Source organism: Alosa sapidissima, chromosome 15 (assembly GCF_018492685.1).
Source record: "Alosa sapidissima isolate fAloSap1 chromosome 15, fAloSap1.pri, whole genome shotgun sequence".
In the NCBI taxonomy this organism is placed as follows: domain Eukaryota; kingdom Metazoa; phylum Chordata; class Actinopteri; order Clupeiformes; family Clupeidae; genus Alosa; species Alosa sapidissima.
The window spans coordinates 20,615,258-20,634,186 of record NC_055971.1 but is presented as its reverse complement, the minus strand read 5'-3'; the positions used below and the strand labels follow the sequence as shown (position 1 = coordinate 20,634,186).

Genomic DNA, 18,929 nt, shown 5'->3' with positions numbered 1-18,929 from the left:
TGTGTGCCCACAATATCTTAGGTCTCATGTGTTTCTGTTGACTTGAAATAAGAAATGGGGGACTTTTTTGTCCACATTGATCTTTGTATGTGAGTTTGGGTGAACCAATTAGTGGGTTTAAAACCTTCACCAATCTGGCGCCTGATACCACACCTGAAGCTAAATGCTTTTTGTTCTTTGCGCCACTTAAGAATCTTCTGCCTGCACTGAACCTCTGACTGTAATATCAAAAGGCCTTTAACAGTATAGGCATCTGTTCACTTAAGTGCTATTCACATAGGAAGAGAGGGAAGTATCAAGGTGTCATCAGCAGTACTGTTAACCCAGACATGGGTATTTATTTTTCCATCCAAGATATTGTAATGATAATGATGAACAAACCCAGTTCATTTTTTTCCCCTCAGTCCTTTTGTGTCAAACACCTACTGGCAGGATGCTTTACAGTAATACAGAAGAAAAAAAATAACTGATGTCTTTAACATAAAACATTCAAATATTTTCCAAAAACTGACAAAAAAAACTCCCAAATAAATTGGATTTGTATTTCTTCACGTTATATTGAGGGTCTTTTTATGTTTATTTTGCCCCAAAATACATGGCAACATCTGAGGCAAACCATCTAGAAAAAATCCCAATCTGAAAACATGGGTTCAACCTTGGTCAGCATGTGTGCTGTTGATCCATAAATTCAACCCAAAATGACCCATTTATAGGATGCCATTTTTCCACTGTAAAAACCCCCATCTTCCAATAACAATAGTCACATTCTAACGGTGTCATTAACCATTCTTCTGTTATAGGCTATAGATATATTAGCCGACTGGACCAATTTTCAGTAAACCAAACTTACAGGAGAACAAAGATAGCAGTATAAAATCACATATACATTTATAACTTTTGACAATAATGTCATGCAACCATGAATGTATAGCTAGCTATATGTGTTATTGTGCATAGACGGATAAGGCAGTGGTGCTTCTCATTTTGAGGAAAGGGGAGGTTATAGTTCTTTTTTTCTGTGAGAAAAATATCTTCATTGAAATCAGACAAACTTGAACTGTTTACCCCATTTTTTTTTTCATTCATTGACAAAAATAGCAATTTTATATATTCAAATATTCATTTTTTACAATATATATATACCATATGTTAGCATATTTGTGTGAATATAAATATATACACACATGCATATAAACCTATATTTTTGACATAAAAAGGCTTAGTGGACAAAATAACCTCTTAAGTTGCCAGACCAAACCAGATGAAATTATCTTAATAAAAATGACAACAGTAGACAAAGAAACTACTGTAAGGCTAAAAATAAAAATCATCTATTCGGCAGCAATGGCACAAGTAAATGGATGGAACAAAGGTATTACAAAATTTCATATCAACACTCAAACATTTAAATGTTCAAAATAAACTTAATAATAATAACAATTCACAGGAAAATAAAGGATCCATATTTAAAGACACTCTCCTTCTTGTGTCTAACTTTTTTGTGCTTTCCCTCAGTAACTTCCTTAAAGAAATATTCCAATGTTAAATCTTAAACACAAAGGTAAAACATGTCATTCTGTGGTCATGACAAAAATAATATGGTTCTGGTGTAGTTTCTCAAATGCATGGTTTTAGAGTTAGAGAAAATTGACAGGATTCAAACATGGCTTAGCAGTAGACTATAATTTCAGAATTAATTAATTAATACACATTTTAACACACTTGCAGCATAAACAAGAATCAGAAAGTCTTCTAACCATAGCTTAATTGCTCCAATTACCTTTTACTATGCTGGTTTGTCTACCTGGCAACAACCAATCAATTCCACCTTCTCAAATCAAATGAAAGGGATATACAGACACATATCACCACCCACAACATTAATTTGAGTGCAAAGCAGAGGAATACTCGAGCATATTATAAGGTTACATGCATTCAGTTCTTGATTGGGTCTCATGATGTTCGTGATGAGAGCCTAACTGTTTGTGTGTATATTACATCTTGCCATTAGAAGTTTAATACGAGAATATAATGTTGCTGTCTATGGGAGGTCAGTTTTACCTCATGTTCTAAAACCAAGGATTTGTCAAAACACACACACATAGAAAGGTTTCTTTAACAATTCTAATTAAATGTTTTTTTTTTAGGTTTACCATTGGAGTATTATTCTGAGGAAATAAACTGACAAGTATAGACTTCAGTAAGCCTACAAGCCTGCAACAGAAAATCACTGCAGAGCCAAAAATCTACTCGCAAGGTTAACAGCAACCTGTAATAGACCACAGAATCACAAAGGCCACCTATCTAAAGGCAAAGGGGCTCTCTCCCAGACCCCTTAAATACTTTTTGTCTTCCAACATGTCACAGCATGTCACCTGCATGAAATCAATCAGCAAATAGGGGTTCTCTTGTGAAGTAACAATAAAGAAACACCTAACCATCTGTTATGCCTCTTTTTTCAGTCAAGTTTAACACTATCATTGTAATACACAATAACAACAGAAAACAGTAATATACAACACAGAAGAACTATACACAAAATCACCGAGACCTGTGGACAGCACAACTTTTCAGCCTTTCCCGATACTGAGGGACATTGATCATTTCTTTTTAAAAATAGTTTTATTAATATATTCATTTTTGCTATATTTCATTCTTGGCTCCAAGTCTACTGAAGCCTTATTTTTCTTGGGAATGCTCACATCATCTGTGAAAACAGATCAGCTTGGCTGGTTGAAATAAGGTGACTATCCAGCAGACCCAGAGATGAAGAGAAAACATCTCATCTCATCCGTTTGACCTGTCATCGTGTAGCAGAGTCCTACTATTTTGTATGTCAGTTGCTGTGGATGTGGATTCCCCCCTCTCTGGTTTAATGTTCCTAATTGGTCAGTTTGGAGTGAAAAGCTCCAAGGATCCTCAGTGTGCAGGTCCATGCTGGGGAAGGAGTGGTTCTGAGGAGGCTGGAGCTCAGTCAAGATCCCAGGGGCTGTCGGGAGTCGTTGGGTTCTCACATGTGGAGGACTTCAAAGAGAAGCAGAGACAAAAAGACAGGAGATAGGAGAAACAGATGGAGATGCGGCAGATAGAAACTGCAAGGAAAGACAAGAAAAAAAGGCAGAAAAAATGTTCCCATAATTCCAAGTTCCAGCCTTTGACAAATCAAGAGATGCAAAGAGAGAAGTTTGAAGTGATGCCTAAATCAATATAACCCAATTACAAGTCCCCTTTTCCTCACTTCTCATCAAACACATTCCGCTAACAGGCAGCGTTGGAGATAATAATGTAAACTGAAGAAAACACAAAATGGCAACAAGAGGAGCACATGGATGTGTGTGTGTGTGTGTGTGTGTGTGTGTGTGTCTGTGTCTGTGTGCCTGTGTGTGTATGTACCTACAGCTTGTGAGAAGAGAGGCCATGAATTTTATCACAGAAATGCATCTGAATTAAATCTGAATAGAGAGAGGACTAACGTTACCCTGACAACCTAGAAGTCAACCTAGGCATGCCAAGCAATGGCATAGGGTGTAATAATTGGGTTCTGAAAATCAACCCATTGGATTAAAATTTCACCAAGTGCAGCACTTTTCCTCCCATAAGCCACTGTGGCTAAAATAATGTATGCTGGAGCATATGAATTCTGGGATATGGAGTAAGTAGACTGGGCATCATTCAGAGAGCTAGAAGTGAGGGAGAGTTTAAGGAGTCAGATGACTGATCACTACTGCTGGTCCACTGGTTAGCGCTGGCCCCGCAAGCTCCCTCTGGGTAGCTGAACACAAATGAAGATGTATATGAGGAGTTGTAGCAGCCGGCGTCTGGGTTGTTACCACCACCACCAGCAGCAGCAGTGGCAACAGGACATGGGCTGCCCTGTGCCAGCTCAACTTGCCCATAGAAAGAACTAGAAAAGGCTACCTCCTGCATCATCCCCGGCTGCAGCTGCTGCGTCTCCGTAGACGTCTGGTGGTGTGACGAGTAGGCAGGGGGCAGGTAGAAAGAGTCCTCCTTCACAGTCAGGCCCACCACCGAGACGGCGGTGGTCAGTGGCGGGTGGACAGGTGTCTGCTGGAGAGGCACTGATGGCTGGTCCTGGTAGGGGATCTTGCAGCTTGGCTGGTGGGCCACCAGGACAAACTCCAGGCGCTCCTTCTCCTTCTGAAGCTCGGATATTTCCGCCTCTAGCTCGGCTTTCTCCTCCTCCAATATGTCTGTCTCCTGAGGGAATGGCAAAAACAGTGGTGTAGAGATAATATCTGAATTATTGCATTGTCATGCTTCAAGCAAACATTTAAAATATAGGCGATAAAAGGACAGTTTTTTGACTTTTTTGGAGTTTTTGGAGGCTGTATTTCCTTCAAACAAGTGTCAGTATAATGTAAATCTATATTTCACATTAGCATCTTTATACAGTGTCTGAACTACTCATGAATTACAATGTTCCTCTATTACCAATCATGTAATATCAAGTATGTTTGTGTAATTTATGACGTATTTATGAATAATTCTACTGATGAACACTCTGGTGACTTGTGTGAGGTCATCTGGCAGAAAGAACGATATCACTTACAGACTGGAGCTGGTCTGTAAGCTCACGCCGTCGATTGCGGCACTTGGCAGCAGCAAGTTTATTTCGTTCCCGTCGCACTCTTCTTTTCTCTTCCTCCTCTGGTGTCAACTGAAAGTAAGACATTTGACATCACTCCTCTTCCCCCTTTCTTCAGCAACATGCATGCATAAACCCCCTCATATTTGAAACAAAATACAATCAAATACAACTTTGATCTGTAGGCCTCTGCTTTCATTAACTTGTCACAGACATTAGCATCTATGTTACTTGCAGTGATCCCTAAACATTTAGGTCAGACATACGCTCTCCTCCCGACTGCGTCGGCTGCGAGCCCGAGATGGACGAACTGGACCCGGAGTGTCAGAACTTGGTGGAGTGAATCCAGACCCAGAAGAGAAGCTGGGTCCCGGTAGATCATAAGGGTCCAGGGCCCCTGGCTGGGTCATAGTGGACGCTCCTGCGTCACTCTGGCCAGGGGCAACTGAAGAGACGAGTGTGGGTTGCACCATCCACTGCAGATCTTGACTGGTGGTGATTGCGGTCACCGTAGGCACAAACGAACCTGGCATTTCCACCCCTGCTCCACTGCTAGCTGTCCCACTGCCAGCACCAACACCACTAGCAGTTGATACACACTCCTGAGAGACACAGGAAAATAAGCAAAGAACCTTGAAAGCAGCACTGCAATTTTTTGTAACACTGAAACATTAAGGATATGTGGAGGATGAATAGCCTATTAAGTCACTGGTGTTATGGTTTAAATTATTATAGCTGATTAAAATACATTTTGATTAGCCTACTGCTAAATCTAAATGGGTAACAGCTCAGTTTATTCATGGCACAGAATATCATATGGAAATCTCATTTTATTCATATTTTAGATGTATCCACTTAATTGAATTATGTATTATAAATATATAATAGCCTAAATCACGGATATTAAAGCAGGCTGCACAACAGTTAAAAATAGAGGCACATCCACTGGGTTGCAAGGCCTACTACTACACAATACGCACACAGCTTTCTAAACATGTCCCAGCTTTATTTAGAACTGAGGCGATGCCAGCGTCAGTTTTTAAATTAATATTCATGTAAAACGTGTCAGGATCAATGACGTACAGCTTTGAGGAATACACAATAGCCAATCGCTGCTCTGGAGTAGTTCCTCTTTACTGCCTTTCTACTCCTCCCATCGTCACACCCACGGTGTTCCCCTTAGCAACCCGACGTAACACTCCAAAATAGAACGCATTTACGTCATAGCGCAGCCTGAAACGCGAGCGAGGACAGCGAGGGTGGTGTGTACGTACAGTACGTCGGAGTTCCAGTCTAGTCATCCTACCTTATGTGTTTAAAGCCTATGAAGTTGCTAAGCGCGACTTGTATGAAGATTAACAGATAAGTTAACATACCTGGAAAATGTTTCTCTCAATTTCACAAACAACATCTTGCTACTCTTGAAACAAAAATATAAACTTGATGAACTGTATACTGTAGCCCTAGGCCTTTATTAATGCTATCCATGTAAGCTGCCAATACGCACTGCTTTACTATGAAGTGTGCAACTCTTGCAAACAGTAGGGTAAACCTACAGAGAAGCTAATGTAAATGTAAAATTATGCAACAAACGTTCGCTTCTAAACAGTGACCAGTCTCGATGGCAACAGGAAACATACCACATGCATATCAGACAAAAAATTAAAATTAAAACTCACTTGAGGAGGAGCGCTAGTGGTCGGCGGACTCCCGAAGGAGTCCACAGATGACAGGTACTCAAGAGAAGGAGAGGAACTTCCACGGGAGCCGGTATCAAGGTCTCCGGGGAACCCTTGGAACATTTCCCCGGCGGAGCCGAGAGACCGGGACACCTAGCCTATGATTATAGGTGTAAATGTGATGAGAACTCCCCTTATAAAATAAAGAAAGAAAACTCAACATGCACTAAGTCGCGAACACCAAAGGCTTAGCCTACACATTAGCTTCAGCAGTGTAACGTCTTTGGTTTTCGCAACAGTCACATTATCTCTCTTGCATATAACTTAGGCTACTTACCCTGACAAATGTTCTTCAAATTCTTTGTCAAGATATATTGGCTTTATTTCCGAAAAGTTGCAACCCAAAAGGCAATCCACTTTCCTTGCTGAATCAATCTCGCTCAAAATTCCAGACCCTCTGCGATAACGTCCCTTCGCATGAAAATAAGACATCCGTTTCAATGTCCGCGGTATTTCTTCTCAGAATCTCTTCTCTTAAAACTCCATAATATTCCGCGAGTTGTGTCTGTGCAAGCATATGATTTCAATGTTCTGTAGCGGTTCAACTATGAATGAAAGTGTGTGAGAGCGCTGGAGTAAGCCTATTGTAAAGTAGTATCCCCTAGTCCCGCCCTCGGGATTTCCGAAGTGACGTACATACCCAAATATGGTATTGTCTAGCTTTGTTTTGTTTTCTGTATCCTAGGTAATGACGTTGAGGGAATCCCTCTCCGATCGAGTACTCGCTGGCAGAAATAGCTACTTTTCTACCACGGCAGTGATATATATGACTATTGTCTTAGACACTATTAAGAAATAGTCTGACTTATTATTATCTTAAAATCTAAAAATATAGTCTATCCCACGAGCCTGGAAAAGAATGTAGCATTTAAATGCATCACCGGCCTAACAATAACATTCTCCCCTGAAACATATTTCCCCACAAATCAGTAGCCTAATAAAAAAGAACGTTGGTCGTGAAAGTATGTCTAAAGTAATATTTCTTGTTAAGGGGCCGAGATTGATCTCTCATACCCTAGGTTAACTAGACTATATAAAAATCCCAAATAAAAAAACAACCAATTGCAAAATGCAATTTCTATTGAACAACGGGAATGTAGCCTAGGATATCCCTATGTTGACATTATGTGGGAAACTGCTTGCTGGGCTACTCTTCGAGAGGAGGGCAGTCTTGAAAATCAGGAACTCCCACTGTAAATGTCCAAACAAAAATTCTCCCAGGCCACTCGACGAGGACTTCCCTTGTCTGAACTTGCATAGCTTTGGGAACTACAGTAGCCTAAATGGATAGCTCCATCCGTCAACCTTGGATGTCACCTAATAGGTAGGCCTATGTTCTTCGAAGAGGATAGATAGATAGATAGATAGATAGATAGATAGCCTAGATAGATAGATAGATAGATAGATAGATAGATATAGATACTATTTTACAAAGCAAGGGGATTTCTTCGGTAGCCTAGGACATATGGACTGTCGTGACGAGTAGGCTACAAAAATGCTGTCATTGGAAGCATCATCAGCTCATGATTCATTCATTGCCATACATTTATGTGGGAATTAAAGACAATCTGTACAGTGGGAGTTCGCACGGGGGCTTACGAGAGACATACGACAACAAAATCTGGAGACATTACAAAAACCTTATAATAAAATGTCATAGTGAGGACATGCTGAACCAAAGTTTGGGCGCGAGGAACGTATGAATTACTCAGCGACAGGACGTCAGCAATGATGTGTTTTCTGTCCAGTACTCGGAGATGAGTAATATCGCTACCAGATTTTTTTTATATCTAATTTAAAACTACAATTCCATAGCGACCTTTTGCTAATCTGCTAATTATCGCTGAGTTAACATTACCTTGCTAGCAGTGTTTGTGTGTAGGCTACACTAACGTTAACGTTATCGCTAACTTACTTGCTAGTGACAGGACTAGAATAAATAACACTACGAATACCCTCCCGCCTGTACAATATCTCGCTAGCTGATTGTCTCATATATGTGTGAACTACTCAACTTTGTACATAAAGTAAAACAAATGCGAAAACATGTGGTCGTGTCAGCTTAAAGTTACAAAACCATGCTATGCAAGTGTGGTTCTTCCATTCTGCATAATATGTGTATGGCTTTCCGTCGCCTTGGAAACGCCGTTCCAGCACGTCTGACGAAGGACGTTCAGATTTTGGTCTTTTTTTGTGTTTTGTTGCCTAGCAACTGGTTTCCGTGGTAACTGCAAGGGGAGGAGACACATGAACCGAGGCCTGTTCTGTCTACTGGCCCGTGTTTGATAAGAGCAGAATCGAAGATCAAAGTTGAATGCAGGCGACTGTAGGTCTGAGACACTGTTTTATTTCTGTGCATTTTATGCGGAATTTTTGGACGGAAGGCCAAGAATACTGAGAGTGTAAATTATTTGTTTGTTTATAGGAGAGCAATTCGCTGTCATCGCATAGCGTAAAGTGTTAACGTTAGCTAGCTGTTTTTAAAGTGTGAACACTAAGACAACAGTAAGGAAACATCGGGTTGCGAGTATTGCTTGTTAACAGTTAGCTAGAGTGTCGATAATGCTAACGTTACCGTTAGCATGATACTCTAACGTTATGCTAACATACAACAATTCGTCTCGACAGCTAACTTTAACGTTATCTTATCTTGTTATGTGAGATTATGAAAGGCAAGGGGTATCTGGTTATTGGACATGTGTGTGATACATTACGTTGCCAATAGTTATTGTCAAGGTAACGTTAGCTATTCACTGTGTTATTAACGTTTCATTGTACTACATAGTAACCGACCTATCATTGTGTTGGCTAAATAACTTGTGCGTGGTGATGTTTGGCCAGCCAACAAACAACGTCAAACATGTATTTTCTCGTTTCCGGTTAAGGAATAGTTCCTAGAAAATAGTTGTACTGTAAACACTTACCCGGCTATTCAATTACCCTACATGCACGTTTGTTATTCAAGCATAGAATCTGTCACTACATGAAAGCATTTTGCCAGGTGTTATGTACCATTTGTTTGGGGGTATTGCAATGTTGATACAGTGCCTAGCAACATGCTTTATGTTATGTAGTTTGCAACGCAAATGCAAATGTGATCAGTTAGGGCTGCGTTTAGGCTCTATCACTCCAAACAAAAAGCATGCAAAGCCTAAACAGTTCTCAACGAATGCAAGTAATCTCTACCTTCCACTGATAGATTACGAACACTTGACATTTAGAAGGAACGGTTTTTGGAATATTTTCCTGGATAAAATAGGTTATTGTAATAACACATAGATATCTTGCTATATGACAATATTTTCACCAAGTGGCCCGTGCCTCCTTATTAACAACAAAACAAAATAGAACGCAAAAAATAAGGCCCTTGAATAGGTAGAGAAGATTAGACTCCACAGGGTGTGTTGTGTTTAGATTCAGTATTTTTAATATAATGTGGAGTGGACTTGGCTATCCCCAAAGTCCCCTAAATCCAGCAAAACCCCCTTTCCATTTGAACAGCCTGTAATATGGGGGAATGTGGTTTTTGATTTTAGACAGATGTGTATGGGTTAGGGAATGTGTGTGATGTTCATCAGAAGGAACAGTTCAGCATGTCCTGTTTTAGTCCCTTTGTCCCTTTGCATGTGGTGGAGCGAAGAGGTGCAGGAGGAAGGTTGCCCAGAGTTTCACCAGGCTACAGTATTGCAATATGAAGGGGCCATTTGGAGCTTGTGGTCCTTTCTTTTCTTTTAGGGATACATGTTTTTAATTCTTGAATTTAACTCAATGGAATGGTAGGAGCATTAGGTGGCGGTATGCACTTATCACAATTTGCAGGCCTACCACCAATAAAAATGGACAAAGATTAAAGGATAATGGCAGATCCCTACAGTTGGGCAAAGGTATAGGGATAAGCCTTTTACGGTCTGACTCACTTGCAGTTTAATTGTTCTGACACTGTTCAGGTGTCCAAATCTGTAGCAGCCAGGAAACAGGTTTTTTGTTTTGGTCCAAGACATGCCCAGACAGATCTGCCCCTGCCCCACACTGCACCACATGCTTGCCTTGGAGTCCTACAACACCAAGGTGGCTGATGAGCAGTGACTTGTGGGTACTTTATTTTATCATATTGTTTTTAATGTTTTAATACCGCTAATGTTGATGACCCTCAATTGTGGCACATGTAATAGTATCTAAAAAAAATCTATATTTTTCTTGTTCAACCTCCACCCCTTCCACACACACACACACACACACACACACACACACACGTTAGTGAGCAGTCAAATTTGTGCTGACCAGCCGGAGAGTAATTTAGTAATTTGTCTATCTATTCAGATATCCCGATTGGAAATGCCTGTTTGTAACAAGTTATCAGAGGCCTTCACCCTTTGCTGTGCAAGAATGACAGAAATGACTGTGTGGACTTGTGTTTAGTTGCCACCCTCAGATCAAGTCACTGCTTACAAAGTGTACCACACAGCACATTTATCAGATTAATTTTAGGTGGTGAGATTAACATGGAGAGAGTTCATTTGAACAGAGAGCGTGTCATCATATTTAAAACCTTTGTTTACAAGAAAGATATGTGCTGTTCTACTGAAAAGATTTGATTAATAGTTTATTATACCAATTTAAGTTTAATTTAATTTGTGGTTACTCCCCTTGGAAATCGGAAATGAAAGGGAGACCATTCTCAATCTCAATTCAGATTTGAGAAGTGGTCTAGTGTCAGCCAGACTATACTATAAGTAAAACAGCTGAATGAATCTTACAAGGTCCCCCAAGCAGCTTTGTGCTACTGGCTTCACAAAATATGCCATCCACACAGGTTATACGGTGACAGCTGTGGTCTGCACCATATATATAAATAGAGTAGTAAGGCTTCAGTGAGAGTTTCTCACGCAGCCTTATGACTGGGCAGAGATGTATGCAAGAGCCTATACCTTATGGAGCCAATATGTCCGTCTTCCAGAGCATTTTGTACACCGCTGTGTATTGAATTCTAGCACAAGTATGTGGTAATGTTATGTTCATGCCACATGGACGGGTATTTTTATGATGACATGAACTTCATGTTGTAATGCTGATAAACAATTATGTTAGATCCCAGCAAATAGTTTTTAGGCTGGCTCAGTTGTGTGTTGTGAAGTGTTACTCTACCTTAACGCACTGTCACCAGGGGCAGGAATCAGTAGTCATCATTTTGAATCAGAGATAGTATATTGAGTCTACTTAAAATAAGAATGGTTTAGAACAATACAATTTTTTATTTTTGGATTGTTTTAGTTTTAGTAATACTGTGCTAATTACGGGAATGTATAGGCCTATTTCAAGCACAGAATTAACTTGTACCGAACTGCAATGAAAATGTGTTAATAAATAGTTTAATCTCCTGTTCCTTTTCAGTATCTATTCCATTATTTTTGTGTCATTGACTACTCTATTTATTTGAGTGGGACATTTTTTTGCATGCATGCAATATCACCAGTTAAGTCTGACCACATAGATGTGGACCAAATAGCCTCTGTGATAAAGTTGCATCTTGTGACTTGAGAAATGGTAAGTCTAAATAAGACTAAAGGATTCTGTAACTGCTGATCGGAAAGTCTGGCACTTGGTCTATATTTGTGAAAACAAAGCTAAAAGACCAAAAGTGAAGTATGATTGTTGTAGGCTAGTTGAAAAAATCAACTAGGCCATCAAACTCCATTCATTTTTTGACTACATTGTCTGGGTACATGGAACAATCTCTTTGCCTTTATGACAGTTTGATTAAGTGTAGAAGACCTGGATTTTCATATGACAACAGAGAATGTAACTTACAATGAAGAGTTCCTTTTATAGTTTGAGTAACACATAACCATCTTTAAGAGCATCATCATGTACATTTGAATAGCATCAACAGTGGTAAACAGTGGTTAAATACAGATTAGGAAACATCAGAGATCTGTCAGTTCCGTGATTACTTCCATCTGATCTGCTCATTGTGCTATCAAACAGTTTTACTCTGCACGTAACAAAATTGTAAATCTGAAGAGCATCGTTTTAGAAGACACCAGAAATGCAGAACACGCATACACATTGATACCGTTCTGGCCATTTACATGTACAGATGGCCTGTCAGGATGTGAGTGATTTCCCCTAACTGCATCTCACATGCTTCCAAAAATGCAAGCCAATATATTTATATGTGGGCAACAGTGACACCTTGTGGTCTTTTTTTTAGTTCTGTACATGATGTGACTGTACACATCTGTCAATTTCAAACTTGAAAACGGTTTGATAAATGATAGGGAACTAACTGACATTTTAGAAAATGTTAGCAAATGACTCAAATTGTGCTAAAGTTCAGTTTTGTCAGATTAGTCGGATTCATATAGTTGAGTCTTTGTTTGGTGTCATCTCTTGACATTTCAGCACAGGACTATGTGGTGATGTATTCATTAAGATTCACCATATTTCTTGACAGTATGTCCAACACATCAGACTCACTCACTGAGTCAGTCTTTGCCCAGTCTTAAAATTTCAGCAGCTCATGAAATTCTTGAAATTGACGTTCGTTTTGGTCTCGAGAAAAAAGTTATTTTGACATAAACTGCAGGCAGCAATAATTGTAAAAGTAGGCAAACATAAACAAACAGAATCTGCTGAATAGGGTTAAGAGTGGTGAATTATTTTATTTCTAAATACATACATAACCCTATGATCCCTCCTATTTCATAATTCTGAATAGAAATGATGTGATGGTTTTGCTTGTGATAGGCAGCGGAAACACATGAACATATCAGTCAGAGGTGATGTAGTCTAGACCAGAGCAGGTCCTTACGCAAACATACACAATCTTTTCCATGGCTTAGCCATATTGAGCTTCACGAGATAACGTTATCTATATACTACAAATAAGCAGACAAAACATGCTGCTTGATATGTATTGTAGAATAAAGAATAAAAGAACACTGTACCAAAAGCCTCCAGGATTTCACATTTTTAATGTCCTTTATTTAGAGTCCAACTGAGATTTAAATATTTATTTTTTTTAAATCCCTGGAGCAAATTGAAACAAAACGTGACTGCATTCATGACAACAAAACAGGCAAGATCAGTCTAAAGGCAAGATAGACAGTCCAAGTTGCAATGTCTCAGTATATTTGGGGCAGCCGTGGCCCACTGGTTAGCACTCTGGACTTGTAACCGGAGGGGTGCCGGTTTGAGCCCCGACCAGTGGGCCACGGCTGAAGTGCCCTTGAGCATGGCACCTAACCCCTCACTGCTCCCCGAGCGCCGCTGTTGTAGCAGGCAGCTCACTGCGCCGGAATTAGTGTGTGCTTCACCTCACTGTGTGTTCACTGTGTGCTGTGTGTGTTTCACTAATTCACGGATTGGGTTAAATGCAGAGACCAAATTTCCCTCACGGGATCAAAAGAGTATATATACTTATACTAAGTATACTATATATTAAGTATACTAAGTATAGTAAGTATACTTAGTATAAGTATAGTATAGTATATATACTTATACTAAGTATACTTACTATACTTACTTACTTATATCTGGTCATCCCCATTATACACATCAGTTCTGATGACTTGTATCAACTCAGAATTATCCTCCAAGACCTCCATACAATCCATTGGCTAAGGCTGCATCTGTTTGGTTATTATGGCTCCATGACTTCCACAGCCCCCTATTCCTGAGACACCTACACCTACATGCTATTCACGGATGCTAATCTTGCCCCCACCCCCGACTTACAACAGCAGACTGCATCACTGCATGTCAAAAGTGGCCCACACTGGGACCAAGACGTGCGTAGTTAGTATGAGGAGAATCAGTGGACACAAGGACTATGACATCTGTCTGGGGTATTATTAAATCCTACATCTTATGGTTACTAAGACAAATTAATTTACATTTATTTGAGTGATGAGAGAAGTTATGTATATAGACATTAAATAAGTTTGAAGTGACATTCAAATATTTTTCCCTTTAGTTATCAGAGCATGCTTTCCTTCATCAGCAAATCCAGGTGCATTTTAATTATGATGCTGAGTCACAGTCACAGTATCAATGACTTTTAACTTTTTGTTCAAAAAAACCTTTTTGTCAAAGAAGTCATGCCAGTTATTCTCTAAATGAGATCACATTGTTTGCTCATGTGAATCAGGTCAAGGTTATTGATAGAATACATTGAAAAACAGCTAACCACAGTACAGATTGGATAATGACATACACATTAAAAAAGAAGTTGTATAAATATACAAACACAACCAAGCAAACAATAAAATGTGTACCCATTGTCAGACCCAGGCCATGTAGTACTGTATTTGTCATTAGGCAACAGTTTTATGATGCTGACCACTAATATGTCATTAAGCTTGTCCTACCATTGGCTCCTGTCCTTAGACAGATGTGGTAATGTGGACTGGTATAAGCATACACAAAAACACACATCTTTCTTGATCCTTGATTTTCAAAAAATAATAATATTTCATCATATACTGAATACTAGAGTTGCGTCAAAGTAGGGCTGCTCGATTAGTTGTCTATTGAATTAATCACAACATATTTTGGTAATCGTTAATCGGTTTGTGTAATTATTTTAAGGAAATGACCTCAAAATTCTCTGATTTTACCTCTGATTTATTTTCTGCTTTACATGGGAGTAAACTTTATATATTTGGCATGTGACCTAAACAAGGTATTTGAGGAAACGTTGTTGTGCTTTGGGAAACATTCATCAACATTATTTTGACCATCGGCATTTTATCAATCAAACAATGACCCGATTAATCGAGAAAATAATCAACAGATTCATTGATTATTAAAGTAATTGTAATCGTTAGCTGCAGCCCTATTTCAGAGATGTCGGAGAAGGACAATTGCCAGTTTATAATTGTCGGAGAAGGACAACTGCCAGTTTGCCAGTTAGGATCTTCCGGAGGTACATGTACTGTATAAAAGGGGCTGAGGGGGAAATGATTGAGACACATTGTTACTAAAAAAGAGAGAGCGAGGAAGGGAGGGGGTGGACATGAGATGGAGAGAGTGAGGGAGGGAGGGAGGGAGGGAGGAAGGGAGGAAGAGGACGAGTCTAGCGGAGGAGGAGGAGTGAGAGTGTGCGTGCTGACGCTGTGTGTGGCGTCAGTGTGTTAAGAATAGAGACGCTGCGTGCAGTGCTGCTGACACATCACCCCAAGTCACTCTCACACCCTCTGCAGTGTGGCTCGTTTCCCCCCTGTGCATGAGAAGGGGGTGTCTGGGCAGATGAAGGTGTCAGTAGTATTACGCTGATCATCTGTTTTTATATTTAGCTCGTCAATATTGTTATGAGAGCACACATGGAGGATTTCTATGCTGTATTCAGGAATGTAATCCACAAAAATGCCAATTGAACGCTGCACTTTAATCTTGCGATGTACAAAGGAGGGGGCTTGTATAAGCACAGGTTTTAGGTTACAGCATATGACTTCCATCAGTCCGTCTGCTGTTTATAGCCTTAGTCTAAATAATCTAAATTCTGTCCAAACGGAATAAACCACACATTTTGGGTTGAATATGTTGTTTTGTTTATGCAAAAAAATCCAGATATGCCTGGAATGACTCATTTGTTTAAACCACAAACCTTGAATTTGGTGCAAATGTATAGTCTTTAAGTGCTTAAATCACAATAACCATTTTTATAACTATATAATATCTATAATATAACTTATATGGGAAAACAGACATCACTGGGTAAATTAAAAAGTATTTATGTGTGAATTAATACTTGTATGTAGAGGTTACCAAGATTACAGGTATATGTAAAATTAAAGCAAAACTTCTTTGTATATCATCTTCCTTCATGGCCCATCTCTGACATCTCTCTGGCATCTTCGAATTTGACCCAGTTGATGGTGCTTTACTATACTTGGCCAGGAGGAGGCGTAACCTTACGTAAGTGAATGGCAAGCTCAACAGACACGATCATTACTGCAGGTCGAGCAGAGGATACCATCTGCCTGCACAGCATGCTTCTGGAAATGAAGCATTATTGATGGATTGATGGACTGTTATTCGACATGTTAAATAACATGTTTACAAATAAGAGATCAAGAAGTAGACAAAGATGCACCTTGACCTTGTGTATATGTATATAGGGACATAGGGACGACCATTGTAAGGGGAATTTTACCATAGGAACACTGATATGCAAAGAGTTTGAAATAATGTTTAATTTTCCACCCCTAAATCAACAGATTAATCCATGGTGAATGGTCGAAGGACGTACTTAAGAATTGTTTATGGGCTGTAGCCTTGCTTGTGCCATTTAAAATCACTGTAATCTTTTCCAGGGTGTACATCAGAGATGTTGAGGTTTTAGACTGAAGTGTGTACCACTTACATCATATACTTGAAGGTCTTCAGTGCAGTGAAGTACAATTTAGTATTACAATAACTCTTAATAGCTATGAAATTAATGACATGTTATGGTTCAGGGGAATACGGTGATAGTAATGTATGCGCTCTAGCCTTCTACCACATCCACCTATACACCCTTTCAACAATAAAAACAAAAACAATGCTTGAACGTTCTATTTGGGTCCCAATCTACTTCCTCTGCATTAAGATAACATATGGAATGTTAAAAAGGAAGTCTTGTGGGGCCAACTATGATGCTGATAATGAACTCTCTTGAAAGGGTCTATATCAAAGATCCTTGATTAAAGCTCCGCTTTAACCCTCTCTGGTCTATATGCTGTGGTTATTCAGAGCACTAGCTCAGGTGAACCAGATTTGCCTCACTGTTATGCGGATGATACTCAACTTTACCTGTCTTTCCCACCTGATGACTACTATTTCTGCTAAGGTTTCTGCATGCCACAGGGATATTTCGTCTTGAGGAAAGATCAACACCTTGGATTGTCTGCTGGGTTTTTGTTACCTTACATCTCTGTCTCCAATACATTTGATGTCTGATAGTCTGAACAGAGGCGTTTTGAGGAGCATCGCCTTGTGAAAGTCTCTGCCCAAGCTATCTTCGCTCCTGTTAATTTCACCATGCCAGCTGTCATGTTACCAAACTGCCATGTTCTCACACTCCACAATTAGCCCTCGTTTCCAGCCGCCAATCCCCCCTTCCTGCGTGGCACCGGCACCCCCTCTCTCACCCCCTATCTCACCACCTCCACCTCCTCCGTCACCTCAGCCTCCTCCTCCCCCTCCCCTGCTGCTCCGTGTGCCCATCTGGCCGCCTCTCTCAGGGCATATGCGTATGGTAGGCAGGATGTGACTTCTGTGTGGCATCGAGACTGGTTGACCATTGGCATGAGCAGGTCTGTATAAGGGGTGGGAAAAAAATATTTCTAAGAGTGAAATATGAAATGAACAGATTTGCATATTTTTTAAAAAATGTTAATGTTAATCAATTTTAACAAATTGTTGCCGTGTTCCCACAACACAAAGTGCTGTGTATTACACAGACTCGACTGTGTTTTAAAAGATGAAAATGTCAAATCAACAAAAAATACTGAGGATGCCATAACATTCTTGGGAATTGAGTGCAGTGTCAAAGCTGATTGATGATCAGCAGCATTTTTCAGTGTATATTCCTTCCCTGTGTTAGCACATGCACCACCAGAGGGCGCAAAAGCCCATGTGTACACAGACATTATTGATCTCCATGTTCTTTTACGATTGTCTTATAATATTGAGTCCAGTATCACAAGGTTCTGTTGTTGACAATAAAATATGTTCCTTCACAACTTCTAGAACGTGGGTCAAGCACACAGATATGTTTCGGCTCTTTCATCCTTGTTTGGCATCTGACAGCTTCTTTATCTCTGGAAAGGCCACCAATGGTATTAAGCAAGGCATGTGGTCAGCACGATCTGTACTTTCTAATCCTTCGTTCTAAGATAGGCCTCTCGCTAAACAGGACATTTGTGTTATTAATGTTCAGCTTGCGAATATGCCAAATTGATACAAATAACATCCAATGTACTTGGATTTAATGGACAATGAATTTAAAAAGTATCTTCAATCAATTCAATCAATTTTCTGACGTACATTTCCCACTCACTAAATCCAGGTTCACGATCACACAGATTCTCAGCCTATGTCACAAAATATTAATGAAAACCTAATGAAAAAGTTGTTGGGAATTGTATGGTAGCATAAAACAACAATTAATTAGTACAGATTTAGGCACTCTGACATAATTTATTTTCATCATTAATTTAATAAATTTTCATAATTAATTTAGTTTCATCATTAATGTATTTTTGTGCCAATATTCCTCTTATCTGTTGTTGACAACGGGACTGCACGACACAGAGAAAAGTCTTAAACTGGTGATACAGAAGACAACTTTATGAGCAATGTTGCTGGTCAATGTTCCTGAGTATTATAATTCTGGCACTTTCCCATTGACATTGCGCAACTATGTTTTTCTGAAAAACATTTCCAATTGTTATGATCAGTAGGCAAATTGTTATGATCAGTAGACAAATTGTATCATCAGTAGGCAAATTGTTATGATCATCCAATCACAATACATGGAACTGACTATGTGGTTGACCAGCAACATTCCTCAAAAAAAAATTCACACGAGCTCAGAACAA

At 39.6% G+C, this 18,929-nt stretch overlaps 1 protein-coding gene across 5 annotated transcripts; it reads right to left on the bottom strand.

The window, feature by feature from the left end:
* Positions 1-313: 313 nt before the first annotated feature.
* fosb (FBJ murine osteosarcoma viral oncogene homolog B) lies at positions 314-9,353 on the bottom strand. Of its 5 annotated transcripts, none has more exons than XM_042064260.1 (6): positions 6,623-6,941; positions 6,286-6,443; positions 4,873-5,208; positions 4,571-4,678; positions 3,919-4,218; positions 314-3,772 (listed from the first exon to the last, which is right to left on the bottom strand). In XM_042064260.1, the coding sequence occupies exons 2-6, from the start codon at positions 6,406-6,408 to the stop codon at positions 3,740-3,742; spliced, it is 900 nt and encodes a 299-aa protein (XP_041920194.1). In that variant the 5' UTR covers positions 6,409-6,443; positions 6,623-6,941; the 3' UTR covers positions 314-3,739. The 5 variants fall into 5 exon arrangements, with proteins under 5 accessions (XP_041920194.1, XP_041920193.1, XP_041920192.1 ...); XM_042064259.1 differs by having other exon boundaries at positions 314-3,024; positions 6,623-6,940; XM_042064258.1 differs by lacking the exon at positions 6,623-6,941 and adding an exon at positions 9,270-9,353 and having other exon boundaries at positions 314-4,218.
* Positions 9,354-18,929: the final 9,576 nt, after the last annotated feature.